This window comes from Amphiura filiformis, chromosome 14 (genome assembly GCF_039555335.1).
Source record: "Amphiura filiformis chromosome 14, Afil_fr2py, whole genome shotgun sequence".
Classification (NCBI taxonomy): Eukaryota; Metazoa; Echinodermata; class Ophiuroidea; order Amphilepidida; family Amphiuridae; genus Amphiura; species Amphiura filiformis.
This window is the reverse complement of record NC_092641.1, coordinates 45152894-45171295: the sequence shown is the minus strand read 5'-3', so window position 1 is coordinate 45171295 and position 18402 is coordinate 45152894. Positions and strand designations below refer to the sequence as shown.

Here is an 18402-nt window from a genome sequence, read left to right as displayed (position 1 = left end):
AGCTCCCTCAACAGCAAAATAGAATGTTTTGTTGTATCGTAACCTGTATCGTTACACTTTAGTAGATAAGAGGACATTTCTGGAAGATACTTAAATTCAATAAGACACAATTTTTAAAAGAGTTTTATGGATAGATAAATATTTTTATGCCCATTTGGACTTACTTGTTACATTAATTGACACAGAGTTATGTAGCGGTTCGGAAATGTTTTATTGACTGTTCCTAGTGAACATGGTGAATAGCTTAATGTTTCATTTTTGAAATGTTACATTTTTCATGTAAATGTCCTTTTTACTCCAACCAATCTCAGTCATTTACCCAACTGTGCAACTTATGATTTTCTCAATAGAGGTGAGATAAGTTATGCCGGAGCCACGCGCTCACGTGCTGAATTGCACATCTCTTTCCCTTGGTTTTTGGGCCTGACTCTCCTGAATTTGGAGTTTGCCAATCCGTCTACACAACTGATCTGGTTTACCTTCCAAATACCCATTTATACACCTAGATAGAGAGAGAGACACAATAGCGCTTTTAAGCTAAAAGAGTCTTGTCTAAGGGCACAACACGTTAGCAACACCACCTGAAACGAAAATATTTTCGTCTCAGATCACTACCGGCGTTCGAACCCACAACCTTCTGTTTATGAGTCTGAGCCGGTACCGTTAGGACTCACCATTTTTATTTGTTTGCTATCATGTGCGCGGTGTGTTTGTGCGCAGTGTGTATTAACAATGTACAATAATTCATTTACAGGTAGACCAAGAGAACCACGTGTTTTAAGTCCATATCAAGGATTCCGTATGCACAGCTATACTCTTCGGTGGGACTATGGGGAGGTAGCGCCGGATAATCCATCGTTTATAGAAGTAGATCAGTTTGTTATAAAGTATCGAGGCATGTGGTATGAGGTAAGCTTACAATTAAGGGTCATACAGACTCCAAATATTCGACATAGAATATTCGTTCAACAAGTATTCGTTATTCAATCTCTATTTCAATTCATTTTTATTTTCTAACGAATTTGTGTTGTCGGAAAATCAATGTTACGGTATGTCAAATATCTGATTTTACGCTATCACACATTCGTTAGACGTTTAAAACATTTAAAATAACGAAGACATGTTGTATCGAATATTCTATAATAATTAGTGGGGTTTTAACGGGTTATCAAATGATCATCTGACGTCAGTCTGTGATCACCGACCTCATAGGCTAGGCAAGGGTCGCCTATTTATTTATTTAATAATCACACAAAGAAGTACGGGGCAATCTACTTTGTTGCCAACTCTCCGCAGTTGCATCAAAGCAATTATTAACTCGCAATCTCTGAATATGCCTTCATTTTCATTATACATTTGTTACAGGAAGTAGGGCCGGATAAAGTGCGTGTTGTGTACTCAAATAAAGAACACCTAGAAAAGATCTTCAAGCCGTATTATGGAGATGATCAACCAAGGCTTCCTATGTCGTTAGAACTTCAATCTCTGAGAGATAATATAACATACGAAGTGCATATTTACGGAGTCAATAAATATGGCATCGGAAATACAAATTCGTTTAATTTTTCTACATCAGACAGTAAGTTAACCACTGGTCCTTGGTTTGAATCTTAGATCATGAAGTGTAAATTCATACGTTAAGTAAAATGTGACTGTACACAACGAATGAGCCGTAAATTCCGCCCGGTCAATTTTGTTTTATTTCGTGTTGAGAAAATATATATCATAAGCTTTAAAATGCTATATCATTTGACTTCAAACGATATCCAGAAGCGAGGTTATGGTTTGTTGAACTTTGCTCCTTCAACAAAACGGTATACTATTTTCGGTTCTACATGTGTCTCTTTTCCCACATTGCTGGTAATAAATATCAAACAATCATAATTGGCGGTCATTTCAAATAACCGTCAAGTCAACAAGGTTCAGGTATGTCCTCTCGTTGTTAATTGTTGGTTATACATACCTAGACAAAATACAATGCTTTGTAACCCACCACATGAACAGGATTTAGCCCAACCCAACAAAGACTAGAGATATTTAAGAATTCTATAGACATAGGTAGAAGATTATTTTCCTCTTCAACAATAGGATTATTGATTGGTTTAAAAGGTGTCTGACTAGCGCTATCAAAATGAGATACATGTAGAACTAACTTGAGGTACCTATGAATACGACCTTCGTGCACATTTTACACTGTAACTCAGAAAACAATTTAGGACATTTCATTCGTGGTGCGGTCACAAATAGTTGAATTCTCTAAAGCTGTAAATTGAACAAATACTGGTTCTGTGCTGTTCAGTGGCGTGAAGGGTGAAGGGGAATGTCTCCTCTGTTGGATATCCTATCCCTCCCCTCCCGCTCATTAAGAACTCATCTTACGCCATCGTAACATTTTAGATTTTTTAGGCATTTAATGTCGATTGTAGATCATTTTCGTTCAATCTTGGCCCCTTGAAACTATGCCACTATGACTATGACACATTGTCGCAACCTTCATTATATGTGACTTAACTTTGAAATGCAAGCATACGAAAGTATAATTATATTAAAACGTTAAATTCATATTGAATAAGGTCTTAATTTGCTTTATTTTTGTTATTGTTGTTTTGCAGTTGATATAGAAATTCTTACAACACCTGTGCCTTTTCCACCCGGTAAGCAAAATGGCTATTCAGTTTAAAATTCGCACTACCCCTGTACTGTGGAAGATTTAGCCAAAGTCTTCCACAGAGGGAGTATGAGTTTTGATATACTGCTTCCAAGAAAGTATCCTTACACTTGGAAAAATAATCACAATTTCAAAACTGAACTATATTTGGGTAACTTTGCTTTTTTAATAGACGCACTATCTAATCCGGCACATTTTGACACCTCATTAAATCCAATGTGACTTCAAGAAGCAAAGTTACAAGCATTTGATTAGACGAAGGTCCAGTTTTAAAAGTGACACACTGGCCTATTGAAAACTCCACGGACTAGACATCTCGTTTGAGAGTGGTAAGGCACCAGAGCCAAATTTGTTCGATCTTTGATCGACCGTCGATGCTGATTCGATGCTTGTTATTGATTACATAAGAACTGATTCATGTGAATTAATGCTTAATTTATATTGGTCAATATCAATTATACAGGGTGTCCCAAAAGTCTCGATACCTTTTTAAACCGTTGTATCTTTAAGAAGAAATAATATACAGAAAATTTGAAAACATATTTGGAAGGAGAACACTTGGGCAATTTTTTTGGTACCAAACTTGCTATGTTTGCATATTTTAATACGAAGATATGAGCCGATGTTCATTATATTCTAAAACCATTCTTTAAAGCGGAGAAACAAAAACACTTAATTAAATGCAAACAAATCGTCATTTAATTAACACCCTCTTCTGTAATTGCTCAATATCCTAATAAAGTAAATTGGTAAAGTAATTTTCCACATCTCAAGGATTTGATACTGTTTTGATTGAGTTGATACCCCGATCATTACTGAATTGTCACATTGAAACTCCCTTTTTCATGCTCAGTCAGAAGACATTATGCACAAACCAATGTAGCGCAAATGCAAAAATGGTTAATGGGAACAAAGCAACAAATCAGCAGGAACACTGTCAAATTGAAACACTATTGCCAACAACTTTATTATTTTTACTTTGTTCTTTCGTTATAGTTTGTTTTTCCTCTTGTAGTCTAGCCTTTAAGAATATGCTGAAGATGTCCACCATGTAAATTTGCACACTCGCGTACTCTTATGACGCTTCTGCAATTGTCTCTTTTCTTATCTCACTCTTTATGTTTTCCTTCAAGTTGGGTATGCTGCAAGGTTTTGTGCTAAACACTCGGTTTTTGAGATAATCCAACAGAAAAAACAAATCAGGTGGACTTAAATCTGGAGAATGAGGTGGCCAAGGTTGATCAATTTTGAGGGATATGATCTTCTTATGGAAACGTTTTTCAAGCCATTGGAGAGTCCCTTTTGCTGTGTGTGGAGTCGCACCGTCCTGTTGAAACCATTGTTCTGCTCTGCTACCCCCTGCATTCCATTTAAGCGCATTCAAGAGGTTTGTTTCCACAGTGATGCACGAATAAATGATAAATGGCGTTGTTTCAACATGGCTTACAATATTCAACAACAAATTCATATTCGTCGGTTTTATGCCGAAACGAAATCGGTTAAACTTACTCAAAAGAAGTTCAAAGAACATTATCAACTCACTGGAAATGCTCGAGCACTATCAAAATGCTGCATAAAAAACATTGTCAACAAATTCTTAAAGACAGGATCAGTGCGTGATTCAGTGCGCTAAGGACGTAGGAAGACAGGACGATCTATACGAAACACTGATAAAACACTGATAACATATAAGATGTGCTGTATCAGCAAGCCCAAGAACATCTGTGAATGTTCAGAAAAAGAAATGATTGACTGCTGTATGGTACTACGCGTTATGTGCCTGTACATTCATCTAACATTATTTTTAAGTAGGAGGCACAAAAGGGGCAAGTTTGGTACCAAAAAATTGCCCAAGTGTTTTCTTTCCAAATATGTTTTCAAATTTTCTGTATACCATTTCTTCCCAGAGATACAAAGGTTCAAAAAGGTATCGAGACTTTTGGGACACCCTGTACATACTAAGATGAATATGTTATCACAATTAACAATAGTCAATTATTTGATTTCATTAATAATATGGATCGACCAAGCATCGACGGTCGATCCAAAGATCGAACAAATTTGGCTGTGGTGCCTAAATGGCTAATTTGAACTGTGTATAGTCTTGTTGGAATTATGTGATTATTTTTCCAAGTGTAAGGATATTTTCTTGGCGCAGTATAGAATACACAATATTGTGATTAATTTTCCAAGTGTAAGGATACTTTCTTGGCGCAGTATAGAATACACAATTGGGTAACTTCAATCTATTCAACCAGATTAATCCAAAACATACCTTAGAGCAACCAACGTTGTATGATTCCCAGATGATTGAGAGTATACACAATTGGGTAACTTCCATTTGAAATACTCACTGCAGTTGTGGAACATATGTGATGCGATCAAGCAAAATCAGTCAGAACTCGGAAATATTAATTTAGAGATATAGCCAAACAAATGAAATATTTCCTTTTGTTTCCTGTTGTTTTTGAAACTCTTTAATTGCTCATATCTTTGGAACTGGTGGTTCAATTTTAATGTGCTTTTCTACAAAATGCAGCTTTGTAAATGCTTTTCACTATCAAATAAGAAACTGACAATTTAATATTTCAGAGTTCCGACTGATTTTGCTTGATCGCATCACATATAGGTAAAGATATAATACAGGGGGAGTATATGGGTTTCAAAATGATTAACCCTGACCAATTACATTAGAAAAACATACTCCCCCTGTGGAAGATATTTCCAAAATCTTCCACAGAGGTAGTGTGAATTTCAACTGGAATAGCCCAATACAATTGTTGTAATTGCATAATGTGATTCACAAGAATGACGCCATTCAATTTTCAATGATTTATATGGACAAAAGGTTCGATCCCATTAATTCTCTATAACCATGATAACACAGATTACAATGGAAAAATAGGCCATTTCAAACATTGAACTCTCACAGTGAAAAGACATTATTAAACGAGGAGAAGGGTGAATGACCAAAATTTCAACATACGATGATCTGAGACATTTTTTGTTTTATAACACTGAAGTGTAAAGACCATAGTTTTACAGCGCGTTCTCCTCTTTTGGTGAACAGATTGGAGACCACTGGTTGAGCATGTAGAGTGGCAAAATCGATGTTCCGCGGATGAATTTTGGGGAACTTTTCATCAAAACTGTAAAATGTTGGTAGAAAACATGTCATTTCTGCATGTTACTCTGAAGAAATTTGCACATTTTTGACTATACAGCTTGGTATTTTCAGTGATTTTTAGCACTTTTTCAGATGCCATGCAAAAAATAGTCCCTCTCCTTCTTTCAAGCACTGCCCAGCTCTATTAAATTAGTGGTATTTAGTCATACGTGCCTCATCAAAATGCAACTTATAGAATCCTCATATAACATGTTTAAACAAGCACAATAAGTAAAAATCACAAATTGCTCAATAAGGTTGTGATCCAAGGGCCGGGGAAGGATATCAGTGAACGATTCAAATTATTTGTCTCAAAGGTCAAATACAGTATAATTCAGATAACGGCCAAATCCACACTAAAGGTGCCGATATTCTTAATGAGGAAAAACAGTTTTATCAAAATTTGTATACCTCTTGTAATGCTCCGAATTTTGAACTCAATGATATTTTGGCAACGGATACTAATTTTCAAAATTAGATGAGGATTCCCAAAAAGTGTGTGTGAGGGACTGGTCACTGTAAATGAATGTAAGGAAGCTTTAGTGTTAATGCCTAATAATAAGACTCCTGGCACAGACGGTTTCCCTACTGAATTTTATAAGTTTTTTTTAACGATATTGTTCACTTTCTTATCAACAGTTATAATTATTCTTTTGACAATGGAAGCCTTTCAATTGATCAACGTAGGGGAATAATTAACCTGATCCCGAAAAAAGATAAAGATCCGATCTACCTGAAAAATTGGAGGCCTATTTCATTACTCAATACTGATTATAAAATTGTTACAAAATGTATTGCCCTCCGTTTAAAAAAGGTTTTGCCTAATATTATTCATAATGACCAGACAGGTTTCCTGAAAGGACGTTACATTGGTGAAAACATCAGGCTTGCCCTTGATGTTATTAATTATGTAAATGAAAATAATCTTGTTGGTATTATGTTTTTAATTGATTTTGAAAAGGCATTCGACAAACTTGAATGGTCCTTTGTGTTTAAGGCATTAAAATTGTTTAATTTTGGTGATGATTTGATTAATTGGGTGAAAGTTTTTATACAGATATTACCTCGTGTGTTATGAACAATGGACATGCTTCTGATTTTTTTTTTTTTTTTTGTGGACTTCGTCAAGGTTGTCCACTTAGTCCGCTGCTTTATATAATTAGTAGTGAGATTTTGAATTTGGCCATCAGAAATGATAATAGTGTTAAAGGTATCATGGTTGAGAATACTGAAATTATTATTAGTGCTTATGCGGATGATACCACTATTTACTTAAAGGATGTTGGCTCCCTTCACAGAGTTGTTCACATTCTTGAGACTTTCCAAATTTACTCTGGCTTGAAAATTAACTTGGATAAATCTGAGTTACTCCCTTTAGGTTTGTTTAAGGATAATCCTCCTGATTTAAACAATGATGATTTACATTTTACTGCCAATCCTGTTCGTCTTTTGGGTGTAGTTTTTAGTTCTGATCTGAGCAATATTTTTGAATTAAATTTCGTTCCAAAACTTAAAAACTCAAGGAAATCTTGCGTATTTGGTCGATGAGAGATTTAAGTCCAATTGGTAAAATTACAATTGTTAAATCCTTGGGTCTTTCTCAATTAATTTTTCTGTTTTCTGTTTTACCTAAACCACCTGATAATTTTTTGAAGGAGGTTGACTCGATAATATTTAAATTTATTTGGTCAGGAAAACCAGATAAGCTCAGCAGAAAGTCCATCATTGGTGACTATGAGAAAGGGGGCCTCAAGATGGTTCACATTCCATCAGTTATTAATGGGCTTAAAGTGGCTTGGGTTAAACGTCTCTTGGATGTGAACAACAATGGTAAATGGAAATGTTTTTATATGTTTTATATGAAACAGATTGGTGGTAATCTTTTTTGGGAATGTAACACTAAACCAGAGGAGAAATGTATTAAGCTTATTAAGAATGTGTTTATTGGTGAAATTCTCAACGCTTGGTGTACAATTACTTATGATTCTCCTTCAAGTCATTTTAGGCATCAAATATTATGGAATAATTCATCTATTGTTATCGCCCAAAACACTGTTTACAAAAAAGTCTGGCATGAGAAAGGTATTAAACTTATTTCTGATATTTTAAATGAAGATGATAGTTTTCTTCCCCTTGATATCTTGAAGACCAAGTATAATTTACAATGTAACTTTTTGGAATATTTTGCTCTAATCTATGCCATTCCAAATGTATGGATCAGAAGTGTCGAGAGGGGGAAGACTTGGGAACTGTTCAGAATGATCATGATGATATGCTTGCTCTTATCTGTTCCTCTAAGAAAGTCTGCAAATTGGTTCACAAAATTTGCGTTGACAAGTTGTTTAAGACGCCCAAAGCCGAGGCCAAATGGGCTGTCTTTTTTTGATGATATGAATTTAAATTGGAACGATATTTACAGGATTCCCTTGTCTTCCTCCCTATCAACCAAACTTAGGTATTTTCAATTCAAAATTCTGCATAGAATTATAGGTATAAATGAAAATCTTTTTAAATATGGTTATGTTGATTCAAATCTTTGTACTTTTTGTAATCAGGAGTTAGAAAATATCCCACATTTATTTTGGCAATGTGGTACTTCTGCTCAATTTTGGAAGAAGGTTCAAGATAATATTTTAAAAAAGAATTACTCTTACCATGAAGGATGTTCTGATGGGCATATTAGATGTTGATTATTGTCATTATAATTTTGTTGTTCTTCAGGGAAAAAGTTTATTTATAATGCAAGATGTAATAAAAATAAGCTGGACATACAAGGTTTTAAAGGTATGCTTAATAATGTCGCCGAGACTGAAAAACACATTGCAAACCATAAAGGTAAAATGTATGAATGGAATAAAAGATGGAACTCTATAAATATGTAATAACAGTTACTTTCATCAATGTAATATTATTGTAATTATTCTGTATAATTGTGGCTTATATAACTATGTATAACTGAGATCATGTTTGATAAATAAATACACAGGGCACCTTGTGTGCTCTGTGGAAAGATAAAAAAAATAATTCTATGCTGTTATAGAGGTTAATGACTTTACATCAGTTATTTTCCGGGTATTGTGAAAAATCTAAATATTTTGCTTCGAGCTCTGCTTCGAGCTCGGAGTATCCTTCGGGACTGCGCCCCTCATGGTATTCCTCGAATCAAAAAGTAAAAATATGTAGATGTTCCCAAAACCCTCAAAACAACTGATGCGCAGTCAATAACCTCTAAACAACATGTTTTATACTGGAGGTAAATAATTTTGAACCCTGCTTCCAAAGTAATGGGTAGTATCAGCTGGTAATTTACAAAGCACATACTGTGTATGGAACTTCGTACTTAGACGAGTAGCATTCTTCAAGTTATCCTTGTTGTGTTTTTAGCATTACACGAAAGTTAATCTTTCACGAGATCATTATGCATTTTAGAAATGTATACTAGAGAAACTTTGGGGACAGATATATAATTTTTTATCTAATATGTTTGTATTTTAACTACAGAATGTGATATTATCAAATAGTACTTGGCTACTTTCATTTGCAACTAACCTTAACCTTAAAGATTTCTAACGCATGGTAAAATAACAACTATCCTCTATTTTTCATTATTTTGAAGATAACCCGCTTGCTTATCGTTGTGATTTCAGCATACTAATTAAACTACTCTAAACCGCCCTTGTGTAACCCGTGTAAAGCGCCGAGCGCGAAGAGCGACAATGCCAACAACGACCTTGCACTACAAACACCAGGCGGTAGAGGATACGCGTCGTGACGTATGAGGCTGACGAAACTACCATCCTGAAAGCATCTTCTAAGCCCGGGGCACTCCAACTTTGGAGGTGACGCGTATGTAGGGCTGTTAAGACCCCCTTTTCAGCATCGCTGTCACCCAAAGACCCCATATTTTTTACGAACACATGCTCTGTCACCCGAAGACCCCATATTATTCCATATGATCTGTCACCCAAAGCCCCTCACCAGTTCCATTCGACCAGCAACTTGCATTTATCACTGATTTTGTTACTTAATTTGAAAAAAAACATTTGAAGCCATTTAGAACTAGATATTCGATTTTCGAGGTTTCTGTGGCGCTGTTTCGGTTCTCACCCAAAGATTCAATTTAAAAAAGGTCATGTTCTCACCCAATGACCCCATATTTTTTACATTTTGCTCTCACCGAATGCCAAAAATCATGCTCTCACCCATTGACCCCATATGTTTTACATTTTGCTCTCACCGAATGCCCCTTAGTGCGAAAGTGCCAGCCCTACACCTATATCCATTTCAAATTGAAGTCCCCCCCGGGCAAAGTAGATGGTTGTCAATTCAAAATTGAAAAACAATTACTTACACTGTAGTTTTTCATTTTCGAGCTTAAGCTGATTAAAACTGGGAAAATATTTTGTCACAACATACCCCATTCTTAGATTTGTTTCGCTTTTGTATTTCAAAATCAAGTGTTAACCAATGGCGGATTCCAAACATCGTGTCCTGTACCGCCTGGTAAAAACTTCGTCTAAAATGCTGCCCTCTATAGTCATTATAATAAAAATAAAAAAAAGGGGGCAGGTTTGTAGTTATCCTGGTTCATCTGTATGCGATGCTCACAACGATATTAACAATGTAGAGTAAATTGGATTCTTAACCATTCCTTAATCCGTATTTTTATGCATGATATATTTTAATTTTCTATCTCTATATACTTTCCTCTTCTCAGGACAATTTGTCTATCAAATCCCAGGTGAGTCGACTATCCTATGCCTCACTTCTCATGCATGTCTATATTAAAGCCATGATATGTGATTTGCTCCACAGCGACGCCCTCAATTTTTCTCGAATTTCTACTTTTTACATGATGCCCAAATGGTGTACTAGAATACCATGTGACTAAAGGCTGAAGTGCTTTACTTGCAGTAAAATTTATGTTTTTATAAATCCGGAGATCCGGTTTAATTCCACGTTCACCGATCGAGTGATGGCTAACATGTCTCGTGCATGTATATAATGTGTATCGTTGAAGCAGTGACGTATAAACTGTGTGCATATCGCTAGTCGTCTTACGTCTTATTTAGGCCTCGTATCCATAGGCTGTTCCCTTGTGGCGTGTGCCCTTGTTCCGTGTTTACTTTTTCCCATGTGACCTGCCACACAGACAACAAACCGTAGCGGCCACTAAGCAACACAAAGGTTCGTTGTCTGTGTGGCAGGTCACATGGGAAAAAGTTAACACGGAACAAGGGCACACGCCACAAGGGAACAGCCTATGGATACGAGGCCTTATACGTACGTCTCAGCTGCGTGAAGCTCCGCTCATTAATACATATAATATGACCGGCGAGCTAATGCACGTATTATAGGCGCTGGAATGAAATCGCATTTTTTTTTCGTTTTGCCTTATTTGTTTGGTTCAAAATTAAAAGGGGGCAATGTGGTCAGTGAAAACTAACATTTTAAGGGAACAAACCAAAAGATCGATGACGTCCTATAAACGTAACTAGTTCTCAGCCGACCCCCTCCCTCCCTGCCAGAAACGTAATAATGAAATGTTGACAATTTTGACATAATAATTATAAAGACAGGTTCTTCAGACCGATGTTTTTGTACAAACGTAATCGAGTATTTTTACCCCCTCCTCCCTAAACTAGTTTCGTTTATAGGACGTCATCGATCTTTTGGTTTGTTCCCTAACATAGATGCATTTATAAAAATATGGTTTTGTAGCCAAACCTTTCGATATGTAGCTGAAAGGGGAGTGGGGTGGGGGGAGAAGAAGCATTTTTGTATTCACTTGTTTCTTTATAGTGTTTCTTTCTGTTTTGTTTCCGTTTGTAGTTGGATTTTATTGTGTATAAAGTTTTTAATTTGTTAGTATTTCTGTGAGAACATAGGAAACAATCAAAATCTTCCAGATAAGTTATTTCTTGCAGTGGAAGAAATAATTTTGCAATTTATAATAATAATTCTTGGTCTTTAGTTAGAGGCAAACTTTTATAACAACCTCGGTGGAATAGATCTTGCGACCCAACCCTAGGACTACGATGGAAGGGGGTGTACCAACCCTCTACGGGTTTTCATCCTGCATAAAAACAATAACGCGTCTATTTATGTCCATGCGACTTGCGCTAATCGTAGCTCCATCCTTTGCGCTCAATTTAATATTTCAATTTTTACACCAGCACCTTATTCGAGGAGGGCCGACTATCCACAATGATCATGGAGGGTTGGTAAAGCACAATAGGTTTACCTTAAGATCCTCGACCAGGGATCCACGATTTTCATTTTACTCCTGTAAAATTATTCCAAGACTGGATTTTACTAAATAGTTAGATTGAAATAGTCTTTTTCTTTCATATTTAGGAGAAAATCAGGTAAAGTCGCATATTTTAGCCACTAGTAACCAATTTTGCCTATACTTTTATACAAACCAGAATTTCCCAATTTTAGTGTTTATTTCTATTTTCTTTCCGTTTCCGTTTGTAGTTGAATTATATTGTGTATAAAGCTGTAAATTTGTTAGTGTTTCTGTGAGAACATAGGAAAAAATCAAAATCTTCCAGATAAGTTATTTTTTGCAGTGGAATGCTTTTTTTTTGTTACTGTTTTTGTTGGTGGTTTTTTTTTCTGTTTTTGCAATTTATAATATAATTTTTGGTCTTTAGTTAGAGGCAAACTTTTATAACAACCTCGTTAAAATAGATCTTACGACCTAACCCTAGGACTACGATGGGGGAGGGGTGTACCAACCCTCTACGGGTTTTCATCCTGCATAAAAACAATAGCGCGTGTATTTTACGTCCAGGCGACTCGCGCTAATCGCATATCCATCCTTTGCGCTCAATTTAGTGATACAATTTTTACCCCAGCACCTTATTCGAGGAGGGCCAACTATCCACAATGGCCATGGAGGGTTGGTAAAGCACACTCGGGATCCACGATTTTCATTTTACTCCTGTAAAATTATTCCAAAGACTGAATTTTACTGAATAGTTAGATTGAAATAGTCATTTTCTTTCATATTTAGGAGAAAATCAGGTAAATCGCATGTTCGTAGAAATTTTAGCCGATAATCAATTTTGCCTATACTTTTATACAAACCAGAATTTCCCAATTAAATTTATGGCGTCATAACGACATTATATGGGAAATGTCTTTACCTATTTGGTTTCACTGGATGGGGGAGACCAATAGCTAAACATTGGTACCAAATAGGTATTTTGGGTCAATTTCGCAACTTGCGCGTTCGATAAGTGCTATTCTTTTTCGCGCCAAATTGAATGATCGCAACGTTCTTTTTTCGCATATCGCGAATTCAATTTCGTTCCGAATCTTTCAATTTCACCATTAATATTTAATAATAACGGAATAACGTTTAATAGAAAATAATTACAAAAATTATGATAAGAGCTTGAACTATTTCAATGTATATTTGGACTAATTGCTCGCGAATGTCTCGTTATTCCCATGGTCTCTGCACCATCAGTGATCGTACCTATCCACTCCCATAAAATTAGCATTCCGTACAACACTTTCACTTAATCAATTAACACACCTGCCTCAAGTCGTGATTCAAAAGGGTCATTAACCGATATAGTTAATGCATAATTTAGTTCATTGTAACACTTTCTGTAACCTCTACAGTACCCTCCATTCCTTAGCTATATCAATCCTGCATCTGGTGACGTGTTTCTAAATGGTAAAGTTGTCACGAAATGCCCAAATAGTCACGGTGGTCCGAAAAAGTAGCGGCCATTGTTTGCTCTGATGTAAATCAGACATGTGATGATTTATAATGATAAAGTAAACAGTGTCTATGGGGTGAGCTCAATTTTGTGCATTGTTGGGATGCTCATGGAGCGGGTTAAGTGAATCAAGTGTCGATGGGCCCTTAGCAGATTGGTGATAATGTGTTATTGTGCATTGATGAATGGAACTCGTACACCTTCCCTAGTGAAGTAATACGGCACAATGCATTTTTTTATATGTGTATTGACATTTTTTTTTAAATTCGCATTTTATTGCCTAATTCCACTTGGTAATAACAAATTTGAATAAACAGGTGTATTAAAGGACATAAAAGATATTTTCCCTTATTTTTTTAAATAAATTGAATAGTGCCTGTTTAATTCATTATGAAGAGTGGCTAGTTCAGAATAAGAAACATCTATTATAGTTGCCTGGCTCTTTTACTTTTTAGGCAAATGTGCTTGACGGTCCCGCATTACCTGCACCTGCCCTATACTTGCAAAATGAACCTTTTGTATATTAGCAAAATCTGCTCATGTTGTTGTTGTTGTTCTTAAACTTATGCATCATGTAATATATATTGTGTACCACAAATAATATTTGTGTGTTTTCCTGCTATTATTCCAGATTATGAGCCTATAAAGATTTGGACTCGAGCGAATGGCAGCAGCTTACGTCATCACCAATCATCACTGTGGTTATGTCTTCTAGCATTAGCGCATCTTTTAGGTTTCTTTATACTCTGAGGTAATAATTAATATTATGTACAGAAAATTAATCGCATTTTGAGATGATACAACAACATGATGTAAAATAATTACAGATTGTTTTTACAAAACCAAAATATTTGTGGTGAAAAGGTGGTAATAACTCGCCAACTGACGTTTCATCCGTCTTGTTCACTCGGATTTCTTCAGAGTTGTGATGAATCTCTTCTACTGTACGACCTAGTGTTGCCAGTCGTTGAGTCGCTTTGTAGCAGAGGGTTGTAGAGATTGCTCAGGTTGTAGGTGCCCTCGTCTCGGTTCATGGTGTTATTCATTCCTCTCCTCCTGATCCATATGGATTCCTTTATCCATCGCTTGATACGTACCTCCTCCTTATCAATAACTCTCGACTCCTCCCAGTTAATTAAATGATTGCTTCTTGCTGCATGGTCAGCAACAGCTGACTTATTTTGTTCGCTCTCAGAAACTTTGCGTTCTGATCGGGTGTATTTTCTATAACAAGCGCTGTCCACGTCCTTTTTTATGTTCAGACAGTCTAATGCCAAATTGTCTACCTGTTTCACCTATATAAGTTGACTTACAGCCACTACAAGGGATTTTCGTCAGTTGGTGAGTTATTACCATCTTTTCACCACAAATATTTTGGTTTTGTAAAAACAAATCTGTAATTATTTGAACAATAACAAACCTGATGAATCTCTACAGTAACATGATGTACGTTTTTCAGATATTGTGATTTATTAGCTTTTATTTATCCTTCATGTGCACCTTAGGAATAGCGAACCTTAGTAGTACCGGAAGTAGACCGATTTATTTGGTGCTGGTTTTGGAAATAGTGGACCAAATAGTGAGTACGTAACAAAATGACAATGCGCGCGAATACTGACAGGTAAAAAACACTGAATCACCGCTGCCGACAACTCTTTAGTTAACGGGTAAAAAAATAATAACCGCAGCTGCCGATCAACTCTTTGGTTAAGATATTAATGACTGCTGAGCATGAGGAGTTACTTCATCTGCATCAGAAGTAGTGTGGTTTACTCCCTGGGTTTACTCTGGGGTTCACCTATTGCACCCAGATACCCGGATGTCAACATTCCTTTCATAGTCATAGTCAGGATTGTCGCGTCGTCGAACCTGACGGCAATAATTATCATGATTATAGTCAAATGTTAATATTTTCACAATTTGAGGGAAAATGGGGCCAAGAATAAAATTATTCAATATTTTCTTACAATTGCGGTGACAATATTCAAGTCGTAAGTAATCAAAATCTTGAGCAAAGACCTAGAAATTTAAGGTCTATTATTTAACTTCATGTATATCTTCAATACGAAAGGTCAAAATTTTCATATGATGGTTGGCTGAAGGTCATATTTTCCAAAGAGGATGCTCAGGGGACTGGGAGGGTGCATGAAGTTAATCTGGAATAGCCCATTGCACCAAAATAACACAAACTAATGTTCTTCTCGCTATTTTTAGAGTATTAACTACAACCCCTTTGCATATCAGCAGCTTTAAAATAGCTTTATATCATTATAATAACGAGATAAATATGCCTATAGTTTGATCACCTTGTATTCTGCGGGCCTTATAACATTGCGGATTAATATCAATATATTTTGTTTTGAGAATTTATTTGGTGCTGGTTTTGGAAATAGTGGAACAAATAGTACTTATCAAAAACGCGACTAGATGCCGAAAGAGGTCTAGCTTGGAAAAAATATAAAAATGTCGACCACCTAGGACCTGGAATACCTGTTATTTTGTAAATAGCCTTTAGAATAATTTAGACAAACCTTTATTCAATACAATTATTCTTAATTTTTGTTTTTATGGTTTTCGTTGCAGACATGGTATTGGTAAACTTGTAGTAGTACAGTGGTCGCAACATCGTAGAAGGAGTAGGGTGCAATTAGTACACTGAAAACAAAACATAGATGATCTAAGGTAGACAGTGCCTCGTCGCATGTTGACAATCAGGATGATAATAAGCGATCGTCGCCCTGGCTGATTATGGCGCGAGGTTTTAATAACAAAATGACAATGTGCGCGGATACTGACAGGTAAAAAACACTGAATCACCGCTGCCGACAACTCTTTAGTTAACGAGTAAAAAAACAATAACCGCAGCTGCCGATCAACTCTTTGGTTATTAAGATATTAATGACTGCTGAGCATGAGGAGTTACTTCATCTGCATTAGAAGTAGAGTGGTTTTACTCTGGGGTTCACCTATTGCACCCAGATACCCGAATGTCAACATTCCTTTCATATAGTCATAGCCAGGATTGTCGCGTCGTCGAACCTGACCGCATAAAGCACTATGTTTGCCATATTATTAGGACCACAGGCCAAAGAAAGCAGTTGTGTAATTGAGGTAGCGGCAACTATATCTATGAGCATAAACAATGTAATCATTAAAGCCATAATGTATGATTTCCATCAATTTTAATTCTGTTATTCTTTATTCAGAATGGCAAAATGCCGGGCAAAAAAGCTCAAAAACGGCTAAAAGAAAAAAAACGCTGACATTTGGAGAAAAGGAATTTCTGTAAAAGAAAGTTCTCATGCCCGAGATAAATTGAGAAACAGCATCAAAAGTTTAACCTAAACCCAAAAACCTTACCTTTGACTGAATGGAATTCTGATCAGTTTCAGTTTTCGAAGTTTTTAATGATCTTGCCATTTTATTTTGGGATGTACGTATAATCGCTGTATCATCAATCATCATCATGATTATTAGCAACATTATCACATTAAGTCACCTTTATATTGGCTGACACTATTGAACAATTTTATAGATATCTTTGAACGTCAAGATATATTACTTAACTCTGAGACTATTATACCTGAAATAATAGTATCAACTTAAGGGATGGGGTATGAACGTTTGGACAGTATTTATTGTGGGACATTAGAGCACATCAGACATATCGAATTGCATTCTGAATACGAAGAATGTCATTCTGATATCGAATAATTTTGATTTTTTGAAATTCGCAATGTAATACACATTTTATGGCAAATCATTAAAAAATTGGTATTTTTGATATTTAACAGTACTCGAAGTAAACGTTATAAATCTGATGATTTCTACCTAAAGTGTATGTAAGTGGGATGAAAAGCCGACGATCAATTGAAAATGTTGACCTTTCGTATTGAAGATATGGATTTTTTTCCCAAAACAACAAAAAAATTAGTTCTTTTTGGAAAAAAATCCATAACTTCAATATGAAAGGTCAAAATTTTCAATTGATCGTCGGCTTTTCCTCCCAGCTACATACACTTTAAGACTATATCATTAAATTGATAAAATTTACTTCGAGGACTGTTATCTCCAAATGTGAAAAATATCAAATTTTAATAATTTGTCATAAAATTTGTATTATATCGTGAATTTCATAAAATGAAAATTATTTGATATCAGAAAGACATTCTTCGTATTCAGAATGCAATTCGATAGGTCTGATGTGCTCTCATGTCCCACAAAAATGCTGTCGAAACGCTCAAAACGCTCATTCCAGTTCCCTTAACTTATACTAGTTTTCACCAAAAATAACTGCGATATATTTTCACAGTTAGAAATCGTGCACCAAAAACTGGATTCGTTACCAATGAATATAGGGTAAGTGAGATATTTCTTTGTATAGGTGACGCATTTTTATCAATTGTTTATACTTGTACAGATATATCAATGTTAAAATGTGATTTTATTAAAATGTTAGATTGTTATGTATGATTATTTTATATGCATTGTGAACTAAATTGTATGTTAGACATGAATGTACAGCAATGTAGCTATGTATGGTAGCGTTGCATTGAAAGACTGAAATATAAATGCTTTAGAGTTTAGGTCCACGTAAATTTTAAAAACCGTTACGAAAATATGCTAATTTGAGAGTGACTTGGAATATACGCGGGAAATTAGGGAACTATTATACCCTAATGATGTACAGGGTGTCCCCAAAAAAAAAAGAGGCCCCTCATTGCGCCCTCTTTTTCTCCTATTTTTTGAAACGTTGATTAAATATATTTTGGTATGTAAAGAAACCTTTAATCGTTCGCTTTAATAAACCAAAACAATTATTTCAATCG

The 18402-nt window shown here is 35.6% G+C and overlaps 1 protein-coding gene and 1 long non-coding RNA gene across 4 annotated transcripts in view; both read left to right on the top strand.

Moving 5' to 3' along the window:
- LOC140170171 (protein amalgam-like) overlaps nt 1–2686 on the top strand; it is a 70187-nt gene extending 67501 nt beyond the window's left edge. For all 3 annotated transcript variants that reach the window (XM_072193496.1, XM_072193494.1, XM_072193495.1), the window contains 3 exons: nt 755–909; nt 1366–1579; nt 2613–2686. In XM_072193496.1, coding sequence (XP_072049597.1) covers nt 755–909; nt 1366–1579; nt 2613–2680 — 437 coding nt within the window. In that variant the 3' untranslated portion in view covers nt 2681–2686. The remainder of the gene's footprint in view (nt 1–754; nt 910–1365; nt 1580–2612) is intronic.
- Nucleotides 2687–10550: 7864 nt separating this feature from the next.
- LOC140169051 (uncharacterized) lies at nt 10551–17328 on the top strand. The gene is made up of 3 exons (XR_011861333.1): nt 10551–10575; nt 14205–14324; nt 16157–17328. It is a non-coding gene; the product is annotated as an uncharacterized lncRNA (long non-coding RNA).
- Nucleotides 17329–18402: the final 1074 nt, after the last annotated feature.